The following is a 16,251-nucleotide window of genomic DNA, read 5'->3' on the forward strand; positions in this document are numbered from 1 at the left end:
CACCAACTCCTACTCCAGGTACCCAAAATGGCTCAGACTCTTTGACTCCGACTTCTTAGTCTAATACTTGCCAGGGCTTTGGATTTGGTGCTAAAATCATCCAACTCCGTCTCCCGACTCCTCAGTTTATGAATCCTCCGACTGCATCTCTGACTCCAGGTACCCAAAATTGCTCTGACTCCTCGAATCCGATCCCACAGCCCTGGCATGGATGAGGAATTTGGTGGTGACCAGAGCCGGCCTTTGGGGGGGGGGGGGCAACTGGGGCAATCGCCCCAGGCCCCGCGCTTGAAGAGGCCCCGCGCACCAGCACTCAGAGCTGACCTAATTTAATATTTACTGCTGCTGCGGCGGCCGTCGCCACCGCTGCGCCGCCGATCACTCACTGGCCGGCCTGATGCGCTTCCTTTATGTGTGGAGGCAGAGCGCATTGGCATTCCCTCAGGCTGCTCACGATTGACGTCACATGCATGTGCAGAGAGAGCGCACCCCGCGGCAGCCCGACCTACCCCGACCAGGACTGAGAGTCTCACTGAGGGAGCCACAGCCACTGTCTGCAGCAGCCGCCGGGCCAGACGTATTGCATAGGCCAGGGCACTGAGGACAGCCGCAGGCAGAGCAGATACCGGTCCGGACCGACGGGACCGTACTAGGTAGGATTATTTGAGGGGCCACTAATTAGGAAATTTGGGCGGGGCACTGGGGCTGCCTGAGGGAGCATCATTATTGTATACTATCGTAGCTCTAGCTATGTACTTGGGCACTAGGCACTATACTAGCTGTATACTGGGCACTGTACTAGCTATACACTGGGCACTGTACTAGCTATATACTGGGCACTGTACTAGCTATATACTGGGCACTGTACTAGCTATACACTGGGCACTGTACTAGCTATATACAGGGCACTGTACTAGCTATACACTGGGCACTGTACTAGCTATACACTGGGCACTGTACTAGCTATATACTGGGGCACTATACTAGCTATATACTGGGCACTGTACTAGCTATACACTGGGCACTGTACTAGCTATATATTGGGGCACTATACTAGCTATATATTGGGGCACTATACTAGCTATATTCTAGGCACTGTACTAGCTATACACTGGGCACTGTACTAGCTATATACTGGGCACTATACTAGCTATATACTGGGTACTGTGCTAGCTATACACTGGACACTGTACTAGCTATATACTGGGCACTGTGCACTGTACTAGCTATACACTGGACACTATACTAGCTATATACTGGGCACTGTACTAGCTATATAATAGGGCACTATACTAGCTATATATTGGGGCACTATACTAGCCATATACTGGGCACTGTACTAGCTATATACTGGGCACTGTACTAGCTATATACTGGGCACTATACTAGCTATACACTGGGCACTGTACTAGCTATACACTGGGCACTGTACTAGCTGTATACTGGGGCACTGTACTAGCTATACACTGGGCACTGTACTAGCTATACACTGGGCACTGGACTAGCTATACACTGGGCACTGGACTAGCTATACACTGGGCAATGTACTAGCTATATACTGGGCACTATACTAGCTATATACTGGGCACTGTACTAGCTATACTGGGGCACTATACTAGCTATGTACTGGGCACTGTACTAGCTATATACTTGGCACTGTACTAGCTATACACTGGGCACTGTACTAGCTATATACTGGGCAATGTACTAACTATTTACTGGGCACTGTACTAGCTATATACTGGGCACTGTACTAGCTTTATTCTGGGCAATGTACTAGCTATATACTGGGCACTATACTAGCTATATACTTGGCACTGTACTAGCTATATACTGGGCACTGTACTATCTATACACTGGGCACTGTACTAGCTATACACTGGGCACTGTATTAGCTATATACTGGACAATGTACTAGCTATACTGGGGCACTGTACTAGCTATATACTGGGCACTTTACTAGCTATATACTGGGCATTGTACTAGCTATATACTGGGCACTGTACTAGCTATACACTGGACACTGTACTAGCTATATACTTGGCACTGTACTAGCTATATACTGGGCACTGTACTATCTATACACTGGGCACTGTACTAGCTATACACTGGGCACTGTATTAGCTATATACTGGACAATGTACTAGCTATACTGGGGCACTGTACTAGCTATATACTGGGCACTTTACTAGCTATATACTGGGCATTGTACTAGCGATACTGGGGCACTATACTAGCTATACTGGGGCATTGTACTAGCTATATACTGGGTACTGTACTAGCTATATACTGGGGCACTGTACTAGCTATAATGGGGCACTATACTAGCTATATACCGGGCACTGTACTAGCTATATACTGGGCACTATACTAGCTATACACTGGGCACTGTACTAGCTATATACTGGGCACTGGGCACTGTACTAACTATACTGGGCACAGTATTAGCTATATACTGGGGCACTGTACTAGCTATACTGGGCACTGTACTAACTATACACTGGGCACTGTACTAGCTATACACTGGGCACTGTGCTAGCTATACACTTGGAACTGGGCCAATCCAACGCACTTCCCAACAATTTTAATTGTCCCAATTCCAGGCTGCACCGCCAGTGGGGCTGGACTTTTGATGCATGACTCTCCCCCGTTGCAGTATATACTCAAGTATAAGCAGAGTTTTTGAGCACAAAAAAGTGGCCCAAAAGTGGGAGTCTCGGCTTAAACTCGAGCCACATGCAGTTGTCTCCCCCACCGCGTGCTCCCAGACGCAGATTCAGATGTATGAAGTGTCCCTCCCCGCATATCTTTTTCCCCCAGTGTCCCCGCTTTGTGCTATGCTTCCAGATCTAGATGGCACAGTGCTGCCGTGTCTCCCCCCCAGTCCTGCCACCAGAGTGGAGCATAAAGCCCTTTGTCCCTTGAATGTCTCAGCATGTGCAGCGCGCTGTCTTTTCCCCCTTACCTGCCACCAGAGCAGAGCATAACAAATAGATCTTTGTACCCCCTCGAGTGTCCCGCCATATGCAGCGCGATGTGCAGTTCTAATTTACCGGGGTCCGTGCTTCGAGGACTCTTCTGTAGCTGACATCAGTAGCATTCACTCATCGCTATCATGCCCTCTAGTGGCGCCTCTCATCACATGCGCAGGGCTGATAGCGATGAGTGAATGCTACTGACGTCAGCTAAACCGTAGAGGCAAATGAGGCAATTGCCCCGGGGCCCCAGAGCTTGTAGGGGCCCCCAGTGGCTACAAGAGGAAATAAAATTTTTCTAAATTTTTTTTTTCAAAAAGACCTTATAGTTTTTGAGAAAATTGATTTTAAAGTTTCAAAAGAAAAAAAAAAACACATTTAAAAACCCGCCGACTTTAACGGTTAATAGCAAATCCACTTTAAATGCTAGAAACCCTAAATTTGCAGGGTATTAAGGAGATCATTGGGAATAAGAGAAAAAAACAATTTTTCTAAAAGACATTATAGTTTTTGAGTATATCGATTTTAAAGTTTTGAAGGAAAAAAGTATACTTTTAAATGCGGTAGATGTCACTTTTACAGTAGTAGCAAACCTAACGGTAGTGTAATCCCTGGCATTTTTTCCTATTTTCCCAATTTTTTTTTATTTTTTTTTTATGCTTAGAGTGTGTTTTTTTTTTGTAAATTACGTGGGGTTCCCCCTCCTCCTTTTAATATATATATATATATATATAAATATATATATATATATATATATATATATATATATCTATATATCTATCTATCTATCTATCTATCTATCTATCTATCTATATATATATATATATACATATATATTGTATGATTGACTAGGGGCGTGTCAGGGGTGTGGTTGGGGTGTGTGAGGGGTGTGGCCTAAGTGTCCTGCTTTCTCATTTGCAAATGCTGGGAGGTATGCCTGATGATGTCACAATGACACCTCAGGCATTGTGATGTCACGACACCTCAGAGGATAAATAGCCAGAGGGAACCAGTCTGAGCTCATATCACTTCTTACTTGTGAAGAGGTGACACTTGTGAGAGACTCACTACTAGATTGCGTTTTTATACTGCTTTTCCCGGCTGGGCAGCCTAATCTACAGTCGGGATGGGAAAAGTTGAGAAGCTTTTCTGCACACTATGCCTGAGCATAGCATGCAGCTGCGCCGCCAGTCGTGCAGCAAGGTAAGTGAATTTAGGCATTTGAAGAATATTCTGCCATGTATTCCATTCTTCATCTAACGGTTTGCTTTTCATTTTTAGACTTGGCCAGAAGAAGAAAGATAAGGCGACGAAAAAGATCAAAACGAGTGCAGGGAGGATGAAATCTGCACTCGGAATAAAGAAAAAACAGGAAAAAGAAAAGAAGACAGGAAAGAGACAACGATTCATGCGATTCATCGGGCAGGTGGCAAGTCGTTACAAGAGAAGGGGACTCATCCGGCAGAAGAAAGAACTGCCCCAGAGAAATGAGAGAATGAAGCCCGTCCGGCAGGTGGAGAATCTGCCAAAGGAGGAGAGTCTGCCAAAGAAGAGACTCCCGGGGCTTCCGAAAAGCATCCTGCACCACGCCCTTATCCATACTCCTAAGGAAGACAAGGTGACAAAAAAGATGGATGTTCCCGTCCCCAAGCAAAAGCATCACCGTCCTATGCATAAGAATCCTTATGAACAACAAAAGGTTGCCATCCGCCCCAAAATTCAGCACCATGTACATATTAATATTGATGAGGAGGAAAAGGTTCCACTCCTACCCGAAATCCAGGAAGCCGTACATATTGATGAGGAGGAAAAGGTTCCACTCCTTGCCAAAATTGATGACCATGTAGTCATTGATATGGATGAGGAAGAAGAGGTTACAGCAGAGAGAGAAGGATGGCTGCAGTGGGTATGCTCCCCATTCTACAGATGCTGCAGTTTCCTGCTGCAGAAATACCAGCAAATATGCTGCAACTGCTGCTGAACCTACACCTGCATGAACTTGATGTACAAATGTCTCTTTCCACCCAACTACCTATGTTATGTTTAAGTTGTTATGTTGAAAATAAATAGATAAAAATATGTAATTTAGTCAGTGTTTGATTTACATCGTGAAATTTATCACAGATGTCGACATCTTTAGTCCTGTCAGGTGCAGCTTTGAGGAATGTTTGTTTCTGAGAATTCCCAAAGCCCGTGAGAATAATGCCTGGTCTTCCAGAATGTTCTGAGAGGAAAACTTCACATAGCGAACAGCCTAGGCCAGAGGTGCCTACACCTTTTCAGCTTGTGAGCTACTTTAAAAAATTAGCAAGTCAGATTTACCCATGTACAATTTTAGGAGCACATTTGTATATACAGAATGGACACTGTTGGTGGGTTGGGATCTACAATGAAGTCCTTCGAGATCTACCGGTAGATTGCGATCTACCTAATGAGCAGCCCTGGCCTAGGCTAAGCATCACTTAGAGGGCGGGGCTACATACCAATATACAGCATTGAACAGAGATAGGAAGTGTTTCTGATGTGGAAACCGGGAAAATGACCATAAAAGTGGGTATCCTAAATAATTTACTGCATTCTACCATACGTCCCTACCAGAGCCGGATCATCAACCAGGCACCTCAAGCACCAGCTTGGGGCCCCATCCTGGCAGCAGGTAAAGTCTTAACTTTATTGAAACTATAAAGTTTCAGTACAGTTCCTCCTCCCCCCCCCCCCACTCCACAAACTCACACAATGACCATTGCCAAGTAGCAGCAGGCAGGTGAGGGGGGACTATTTTCTCATCAGTCTGCTGCTGGCGGAAGAACACCCCTGGCTGGCCCGACAATTAATCTTTAGTTCCGGCCAGGGAGGAAGAGCTGCCAGAGGTGGCGCTGCTGAGCACAGAGACTAGTCCCACGTGATGTGAGGAAGATGGAGAAGACAGGAATGCTGCTGCTGCTGCTGCTGCTGCTCAGACTTTAGTAAGTATAAGGGGATGGGGGAGGTCTGCTGCTACTGCCATAGTAGAGGTTTTGGTGAAATAAAGCCCCCACCATAGCCGCAGGAAGCCCCGCCCACAACCCGCCGGAAGCTCCGCCCCCAGGACACTTTCCAACTCCCTCCATGAGCACTAACACTGACCTCTCTTCCCCTCCTGCAACTCACACTGGCTTCTCCCCCCTGCAACCCACACTGACCTCTCCCTCACCCCCCTGCAACCCACACTGACCTCTCTTCCCCTCCTGCAGCTCACACTGGCTTCTCCCTCACCCCCCTGCAATCCACACTGACCTCTCCCTCACCGCCCTGCAACCCACACTGACCTCCCCCCCCTGCATCCCACACTGACCTCTCCCTCACCCCCCTGCAACCCACACTGACCTCCCCCCCCCCCCTGCAACACACACTGACCTCTCCCCCCTGCAACCCACACTGACCTCTCCCTCACCCCCCCTGCAACCCACACTGACCTCATCCCCCTGCATCCCACACTGACCTCTCCCCCCTCCCTGCAACACACACTGACCTCTCCCCCCTGCAACCCACGCTGACCTCTCCCTCACCCCCCTGCAACCCACACTGACCTCTCCCCCCCCCGCCCCCGCAACTCACACTGACCTCTCCCTCACCCCCCTGCAACCCACACTGAACTCTCCCCCCTGCAACCCACGCTGACCTCTCCCTCACCCCCCTGCAACCCACACTGACCTCTCCCTCACCCCCCCCCTGCAACCCACACTGACCTCTCCCTCACCCCCCCTGCAACCCACACTGACCTCTCCCCCCTGCTTCCCACACTGACCTCTCCCTCACCCCCCTGCAACCCACACTTACCTCTCCCTCACCCCCCTGCAACCCACACTGAACTCTCCCCCCCCCCCGCATCCCACACTGACCTCTCCCTCACCCCCCTGCAACCCACACTAACCTCTCTCTCACACCCCCTGCAACCCACACTAACCTCTCCCTCACCCCCCTGCAACCCACACTGAACTCTGCCCCCCCCTGCATCCCACACTGACCTCTCCCTCACCCCCCCCCCCTGCAGCCCACACTGACCTCTCCCTCTCCCCCCTGCAACCCACACTGACCTCTCCCTCACCCCCCTGCAACCCACACTGACCTCTCCCTCACCCTCCCTGCAACCCACACTGACCTCTTCCCCCTTGCTTCCCACACTGACCTCTCCCTCACCCCCCCTGCAACCCACACTGACCTCTCTCCCCCCTGCTTCCCACACTGACCTCTCCCTCACCCCCCCCCTGCAACCCACACTGACCTCTCCCTCACCCCCCCTGCAACCCACACTGACCTCTTCCCCCCCCTGATTCCCACACTGACCTCTCCCTCACCCCCCCTGCAACCCACACTGACCTCTCCCCCCCTGCTTCCCACACTGACCTCTCCCTAACCCCCCTGCAACCCACACTGACCTCTCCCTCACCCCCTGCAACCCACACTGAACTCTCCCCCCCTGCATCCCACACTGACCTCTCCCTCACCCCCCTGCAGCCCACACTGACCTCTCCCTCTCCCCCCTACAACCCACACTGATCTCTCCCTCACCCCCTGCAACCCACACTGAACTCTCCCCACCCCTGCATCCCACACTGACCTCTCCCTCACCCCCCCTGCAACCCACACTGAACTCTCCCCCCTGCAACCCACGCTGACCTCTCCCTCACCCCCCTGCAACCCACACTGACCTCTCCCTCAACCCCCCCCTGCAACCCACACTGACCTCTCCCTCACCCCCCCCTGCAACCCACACTGACCTCTCCCCCCCTGCTTCCCACACTAACCTCTCCCTTACCCCCCTGCAACCCACACTTACCTCTCCCTCACCCCCCTGCAACCCACACTGAACTCTCCCCCCCCCCCCGCCGCATCCCACACTGACCTCTCCCTCACCCCCCTGCAACCCACACTAACCTCTCCCTCACCCCCCTGCAACCCACACTAACCTCTCCCTCACCCCCCTGCAACTCACACTGAACTCTCCCCCCCCCCCCCTGCATCCCACACTGACCTCTCCTCACCCCCCCCCTGCAGCCCACACTGACCTCTCCCTCTCCCCCCTGCAACCCACACTGACCTCTCCCTCACTCCCCTGCAACCCACACTGACCTCTCCCTCACCCCCTGCAACCCACACTGACCTCTTCCCCCCTGCTTCCCACACTGACCTCTCCCTCACCCCCCCCCTGCAACCCACACTGACCTCTCCCCCCCCTGTTTCCCACACTGACCTCTCCCTCACCCCCCCCCCCCCCTGCAACCCACACTGACCTCTCCCTCACCCCCCCTGCAACCCACACTGACCTCTTCCCCCCCCTCCCCTGATTCCCACACTGACCTCTCCCTCACCCCCCCTGCAACCCACACTGACCTCTCCCCCCCTGCTTCCCACACTGACCTCTCCCTCACCCCCCTGCAACCCACACTGACCTCTCCCTCACCCCCTGCAACCCACACTGAACTCTCCCCCCCTGCTTCCCACACTGACCTCTCCCTCACCCCCCTGCAACCCACACTGACCTCTCCCTCACCCCCTGCAACCCACACTGAACTCTCCCCCCCTGCATCCCACACTGACCTCTCCCTCACCCCCCTGCAGCCCACACTGACCTCTCCCTCTCCCCCCTACAACCCACACTGATCTCTCCCTCACCCCCTGCAACCCACACTGACCTCTTCCTCACCCCTGCATCCCACACTGACCTCTCCCTCACCCCCCCTGCAACCCACACTGAACTCTCCCCCCTGCAACCCACGCTGACCTCTCCCTCACCCCCCTGCAACCCACACTGACCTCTCCCTCCACCCCCCCCCTGCAACCCACACTGACCTCTCCCTCACCCCCCCTGCAACCCACACTGACCTCTCCCCCCCTGCTTCCCACACTAACCTCTCCCTTACCCCCCTGCAACCCACACTTACCTCTCCCTCACCCCCCTGCAACCCACACTGAACTCTCCCCCCCCCCCCCCCCCGCCGCATCCCACACTGACCTCTCCCTCACCCCCCTGCAACCCACACTAACCTCTCCCTCACCCCCCTGCAACCCACACTAACCTCTCCCTCACCCCCCTGCAACCCACACTGAACTCTCCCCCCCCCCTGCATCCCACACTGACCTCTCCTCACCCCCCCCCCCCCTGCAGCCCACACTGACCTCTCCCTCTCCCCCCTGCAACCCACACTGACCTCTCCCTCACTCCCCTGCAACCCACACTGACCTCTCCCTCACCCCCTGCAACCCACACTGACCTCTTCCCCCCTGCTTCCCACACTGACCTCTCCCTCACCCCCCCCTGCAACCCACACTGACCTCTCCCCCCCCTGCTTCCCACACTGACCTCTCCCTCACCCCCCCCCCCCTGCAACCCACACTGACCTCTCCCTCACCCCCCCTGCAACCCACACTGACCTCTTCCCCCCCCCACCCTGATTCCCACGCTGACCTCTCCCTCACCCCCCCCTGCAACCCACACTGACCTCTCCCCCCCTGCTTCCCACACTGACCTCTCCCTCACCCCCCTGCAACCCACACTGACCTCTCCCTCACCCCCTGCAACCCACACTGAACTCTCCCCCCCCTGCTTCCCACACTGACCTCTCCCTCACCCCCCTGCAACCCACACTGACCTCTCCCTCACCCCCTGCAACCCACACTGAACTCTCCCCCCCTGCATCCCACACTGACCTCTCCCTCACCCCCCTGCAGCCCACACTGACCTCTCCCTCTCCCCCCTACAACCCACACTGATCTCTCCCTCACCCCCTGCAACCCACACTGACCTCTTCCTCACCCCCCCCCCCCCCTGCAACCCACACTGACCTCACCCTCACCCCCCCTGAAACCCACACTGACCTCTCCCCCCCTGCTTCCCACACTGACCTCTCCCTCACCCCCCTGCAACCCACACTGAAGTCTCCCCCCCCCCCCCCCCTGCATCCCACACTGACCTCTCCTTCACCCCCCCCCCCTGCATCCCACACTGACCTCTCCTTCACCCCCCCCTGCAGCCCACACTGACCCCTCCCTCACCCCCCTGCAACCCACACTGATCTCTCCCTCTCCCCCCTGCAACCCACACTGACCTCTCCCTCACCCCCCTGCAACCCACACTGAACTCTCCCCCCCCTGCATCCCACACTGACCTCTCCCTCACCCCCCCTGCAGCCCACACTGACCTCTCCCTCACCCCCCTGCAACCCACACTGACCTCTCCCTCACCCCCCTGTAACCCACACTGACCTCTCCCTCACCCCCCCCCCCTGCAACCCACACTGACCTCTCCCTCACCCCCCTGCAACCCACACTGACCTCTCCAACCCTGCATTCCACGCTGACCTCTCCCTTACCCCCCTGCAACCCACACTGACCTCTCCCCTCCTGCATCCCACATTGACCTCTCCCCTTCCCCCGCAACCCGCACTGACCTCTTCCTCCCCAGCAGCGCCCACACTGACCTCTCCTTCCCCAGCAGCGCCCACACTGACCTCACACTCCCCACTCCCCTTATGTGTGCCAAAGGTACCCTCAGTTCTTTTATGACATTATGTGGGCGGAGGGAGCAGAGGGGGTTAAGAATGGAGGGGGCCCAAATATGCTACATTGCTTGGGGCCCCATTTGGCCTTAATCCGGCTCTGGTCCCTACAGTTCCTCTTTAATAATTATTCTACATCTGAATAGTGGTTGGATATGTACCCCAATGCAATCATAATATTTCAGTACTAGTGTAACCCACACAAAGTGTTAATGTATTTTTATGTGTGTGGCGCCTTTAAAGCCTCAGACGCTAGGTTTGTGGAACTAAAACGGCGCATGAGAAGGGAGTGTAAGCGTCCACATGGTCGCATAGACCGTTGCTAAGTGACCAAGAGTATGCAAAGCAGGGAACTTGCTGGAACTTTCCAGGAGCCCCAAGCGGCCTGCCAGAGAGCTATTGCGCAGGGGGCGGAGATTACAGCGTGTAGCCGGAGGGAACTGGCTGAGACCGGCGAGAGTGCACTGGGGTGTGGAGCAGTAAGGGGCTATGTGAAAAAGCTGGAGAGAGACAGTCATAGACACAGGCCGTAGCAGTTGCCCAGAGAGTAAGAGGGGACTCGTCGGCCATAGAGGTGACCTGCACAGAGCCGCTGGCAGCAGGTTGGACAATGACCGGAGGCTGGATGAGGCAGACTCTGCCCAGACCCGAGCTAGACCGGAGGCCACAGACAGATGAGTACAGGGCCTGAGGGCCAACTACAAGCCACAAAGTGTGTTTTAAAGTGGTGTTACTAGAGACTGTTAGTGTGAGAAAGCTTAGGGAAGTTATTGCTAAGTTATTATAAGAAGTGCATTGAGTGCTCAGGGCTTGCTGCTGCTGAGAGACATTAGTAGCCTCCCTAAACTACCTGCATAGCTGACCTGAGATATACAGAGACATTGGCCTCAATTCACTAAGCATATCTCCTGTCTTTAATAACGTTTCTAGAGCTTTCACTATGGCGATAAGGCATGTAGTATTCAGGAAACATTTTACCTCAGGCAAACCTAATGCTGGGAATAGACGGTACATTTGTACCGCTCAATTATGCCGCCCGCTCGTCCCCGCACATGCCTGGATCGATTCCCGCTCGTCCCCACGGGCGCTTTTCTTATCTTCTGCTCGGTTTTCCTTATCTTTTCCCATTGTCCCGCCTACGGTATCGAGCGCAGAATCGATCCAGCGGGTGATCGGACATGTCGGAATTTATCAATCGAGGCTCGAATGAGCGGTACAAATGTACCGTCTATTCCCAGCATTAAAAGTCTTAGTTAACTCTTCTGTCTTAAAGTTAACTCTTCAATCCTTAAAATAACTCTAATTCTAAAGTTAAAGACAGGCTGTTAATTAACTGTGTGTGAAAATAACCACAGAGGAGGTAACTTAACTACAGAGGAGGTACCTTAAGGAATGAATAGATAACTCTCTCACTGTGTGGTGGCAAGTTATCTCTTGCCTTATTATCTACAGCATGATCTTAGTGAATTGAGGCCATTGTTCCTGTCAAGTTTGTTTCAAGTCAGGAGTTAAAGTGATAAGTTACAAGTTCTTCAGTGGATGTGTTCTGCAAAATTACAGAGAGTTTGAGATTTAAAGAGAACTTAACAGTATTGAAGAAGATAAGTGGAGGAGGAGTTACATTGCATCTTGTGATACTAAAGTGTGCTGCAGGAGAAACCAGGTGATACCTGATCAAAATACAGTGTCAACTAAGTTGGAGTACAAGTTTTGCATGAACTCTAAATTAGAGCTTATTCAGCCTAGACGTCAAAGTGCATTTAAACAAAGTTCTATTGAGAGAGGGTGATATTGGTGGTATAGAGGGGTGCATCGGTCACTTTATATTTTATTTTATTTTGTTCTAACCCTTTCTGATTATTTGCTTTATATTTTATTTTGTTTGTTATTTTCGGAGGCCCTATCCCAAGGGGAGGTGTTTGGAGATAAAGTGAATTGAGTGTAATCATACAAAGAGTAAAGAGCCTAATGCTGGGCATAGACGGGTCGATCCGGTGGCCGATTAGCCGCCGGATCGACCGCAGCCGCGTCCCCGCTCGTCCGCGCGGATCGATTCCCGCTCGTCCCCACTGGCGGTCCTTATCAGCTGCTCGATTCCCTGCCATTGTCCGCCGGCGGGAATCGAGCGGGCACGGGTCGAGCGGCTTGATCGGGCCAGCTGAATATTATCAGCTGGCCGGATCAGCTGGTCGATACACGGTACACAAACGTACTGTGTATCCCCAGCATTACAGATTTGTGAACAAGTTGAACGTCCTATTCAGGACCAACCATCGGAATTGTGAATTGTTTCAGTACCATCTCAAGAACTGTCACGAGTTCCCCCAAGGTTTTGCTGAGCAATATAGCTTGGACTTGGTTAGAAGGGACTGAGAACTGTTTATGAACTGAACTGAATTGCTCAGTAGACCAACCCCTTAAACCCAGCCCACGCCCAACAACGGTACTGTGTATTGTATATGCTGTAAAGTGGATTGTTGTGCGAGAAGACCTTTGTAGCTCAAATACTTTGTGTGTAACTAACCTTTTTATTCCGCAGCTTTTACTGGTGCAGTGAAGTCCAGAAGATTGTGTTATTTGACCTTTGATGTGCAAGAAAAGTGTATTGTGACATTGAAGTGTATTTGGTTGATTCATTTCTACCGTGACCACGGTTATTTTATAAATCTTTGATCATTTCATCTGAGTCAGTGTCTGGTGAATTCCACTCAGCCGAGTGCCTGGTGCTAACGGATAAATCGGGTTACATAATTTTGGCATAGTTGGCAGGATGGAGGAATAGCTACAGCAAGAAGGTCAAGATTAGAGTTGCCCCGAATGGTTCGCCGGCAAACTGTTCCAGGCGAACTTTGGGTGGTTCGCTTTCGCATGTGAACTTTCCGGAAGTTCGGTTCGCCCCCATATTGCACCATTAGGGTCAACTTTGACCCTCTACATCACAGTCAGCAGGCCTGTTGTAGCCAATCAGGCTACACTATATCCTGCAGCCACCCCACCCCTTATATAAGGCAGGCAGCGCCGGCCATTATAGTCGTTCGTGTCCCTGTAGTAATTAGTGAAGGGAAAGCTGCTGGCAGACTCTCATAGGGAAAGATTAGTTAGGCTCTTGTAAGCTTGTTAGCTTGCTCCTGGCTGATTCTTATTCCTAAAATAGCACCCCACAACAGCTCTTTTGAGAGCTAATCTTGTTCTTGTGCTTCTTTCTTTTACCTTCCACCTCCCACCTTCCTCCTCCTCTCTTGTCTTGTCTTCCAGGGATTTGTAGGATGTCAAAAGCCAGCTTACATACATTGGCCGGGAATCTAATACAGGTCAACTGCTTTGAAGGCAGCTATGTTCACCACTATACCACCAACACTACATGCTGAAGCCAGCCTAGCATGTACCATTGTGATATACCCAAGAGAAAAATGAGCTTGCTTAGGGATTTGTAGGATGTCAAAAGCAACCTCACATACATTGGCCAGGAATCGAACCCAGGTCGACTGCTTTGAAGGAAGCTATGCTCACCACTATACCACCAACACTACATGCTGAAGGAAGCCTAGCATGTACCATTGTGATATACCCAAGAGAAAAATGAGCTTGCTTAGGGATTTGTAGGATGTCAAAAGCAACCTCACATACATTGGCCAGGAATCGAACCCAGGTCAACTGCTTTGAAGGCAGCTATGCTCACCACTGTACCACCAACGCTACATGCTGAAACTTCTTGGAGGAGACTTACTTCCTCCCTCCAAAAGACACACATACATCCCCATAAAATAATTCAACAGCAACTGCATGCACAGTCTCTGTGGCACAATCGGTTAGTGCATTCAGCTGTTAACCAAAATGTTGGTGGGTCAAGCCCACCTAGGGACAGCCTTGCCTTTTGTATTCAACAGTTGTCCAAAGAGAACCCCAGATAGCCATGTAGAATCATCTCTTTCTCTCTCTGGGCTTGAACCACCAACCTTTCGGTTAACAGCTGAACACGCTAACTGATTGCACCACATTGACTGTGCACACAGTTGTTGCTAAACGATTTTATGTGCATGCATGTGTGTCTTGTGGAGGGAGGAAAAAAGTCTGCTCCAAGAAGTTTAACCCAATTTTAAACAAAACCTGTATATATCAAAATTCTACATATATTTCTATGATCCTTTCATGATGACAAAGGCCAGAAAGAAGTAGGCAAAGGAGTGCCCATTTTTCCATACGGCTAAGCGGCCTCACTCACTTTTTCCTACAACGAAGCACCTGCTGTACAGCAGCAGAGTGGCGCAGCGGAAGCATGCTGTGCCCATAGCCCAGAGGTCAATGGTTCGAAACCATCCTCTGCTAGGTGTACTTTGGTGTTTACACCTTGCTTTACCACATTGGCCAATTGGTGGCCATAGCCCTGTAAGAGAAAGTGTCATTAGGGCCTTGCTGTAACATAGATAGTAGTGTAACTATTTCAACTAATGTACCCTTCTTAAACTTGAAGGTTATATACAAACGTAAGCAGAGTGGTGCAGCGGAAGTGTGCTGGGCCCATAACCCGAGGTTGATGGATCGAAACCATCCTCTGCTAGGCATGATTTCATTTTTGCACCTCGCTTTATCGCATGGGCAAAACGCTTTCCATAGCCCTGTAAGAAAAAGTGTAATAAAGGCCCTGCCGTAACCTAGATATTACGGTAGCTAAGACTACTCCTGGGCCTTTCTTGTAAGTGAAGAGATGAGTGAACTGTGACACCACACTTAAAAAACTAAAAACAAAACAGCAAACAGATAAGCTTCCCCATATTGGAGCATTGGATTTGGTAAAGTCTTAAGTCAATGTGTTGTAAGACACAAGTAAGCTTTAGGTTAGCAGGAATGGTTGCATGGCCACCTAGCTTTTCATCCTTCCCACCCTTGCCCTGGAATCTTCCAGACTTCAAATTGCTGTCCTTTGCTGTGTGTGTTACACCAGCATCATCCAGGGGGGCACATGATCTTTCTGAAGTCTTGAATTGAAGCCTGTAAGCAGTTTCACCATGTGTCCCACTGCTTTCATCTAGCAAATTAGGCAAATAAGCAAGCTCATTTTTTTCTTGGGTATATCACAATGGTACATGCTAGGCTGGCTTCAGCATGTAGCGTTGGTGGTACAGTGGTGAGCATAGCTGCCTTCAAAGCAGTTGACCTGGGTTTGATTCCTGGCCAATGTATGTGAGGTTGCTTTTGACATCCTACAAATCCCTAAGCAAGCTCATTTTTCTCTTGGGTATATCACAATGGTACATGCTAGGCTGGCTTCAGCATGTAGCGTTGGTGGTATAGTGGTGAGCATAGCTGCCTTCAAAGCAGTTGACCTGGGTTCGATTCCTGGCCAATGTATGTGAGCTGGCTATTTTACATCCTACAAATCCCTGGAAGACAGGGAGGAGGAGGGAGGAGGAAGGATTACACTCCCTGATTGATGTATACACATGCAAGATGTTATAAAGTAGTTTAGGCCTGCAATTTAGCATTCAATGTGATTTCTGCCCTTAAAACACTGCTTTGCATCAAAATCACATTTTTTTCTTATGACGTCTATTCCACTCAACCATGTCCCCCCTCCAGGTGTTAGAGCCCTTGAAACATCTTTTCCATCACTTTTGTGGCCAGCATAATTTTTTCTAATTTTCCAAGTTCGCCTCGCCATTGAAGTTTATTGCGGTTCACGAAAGTTTGCGCGAACCAAACTTTCGCGGTAGATTTGCGAACCTAAAATCGGAGGTTCG

General features: G+C 51.1%; 1 protein-coding gene across 1 annotated transcript; it reads left to right on the top strand.

Moving 5' to 3' along the window:
* Positions 1-4,043: 4,043 nt before the first annotated feature.
* LOC137538482 (uncharacterized) lies at positions 4,044-4,975 on the top strand. The gene is made up of 2 exons (XM_068260698.1): positions 4,044-4,178; positions 4,257-4,975. Exons 1-2 carry the CDS (start codon positions 4,102-4,104, stop codon positions 4,954-4,956), a joined length of 777 nt encoding a protein of 258 aa, XP_068116799.1. The 5' UTR covers positions 4,044-4,101; the 3' UTR covers positions 4,957-4,975.
* Positions 4,976-16,251: the final 11,276 nt, after the last annotated feature.

The sequence above is a fragment of the Hyperolius riggenbachi genome, chromosome 11 (assembly GCF_040937935.1).
Source record: "Hyperolius riggenbachi isolate aHypRig1 chromosome 11, aHypRig1.pri, whole genome shotgun sequence".
In the NCBI taxonomy this organism is placed as follows: domain Eukaryota; kingdom Metazoa; phylum Chordata; class Amphibia; order Anura; family Hyperoliidae; genus Hyperolius; species Hyperolius riggenbachi.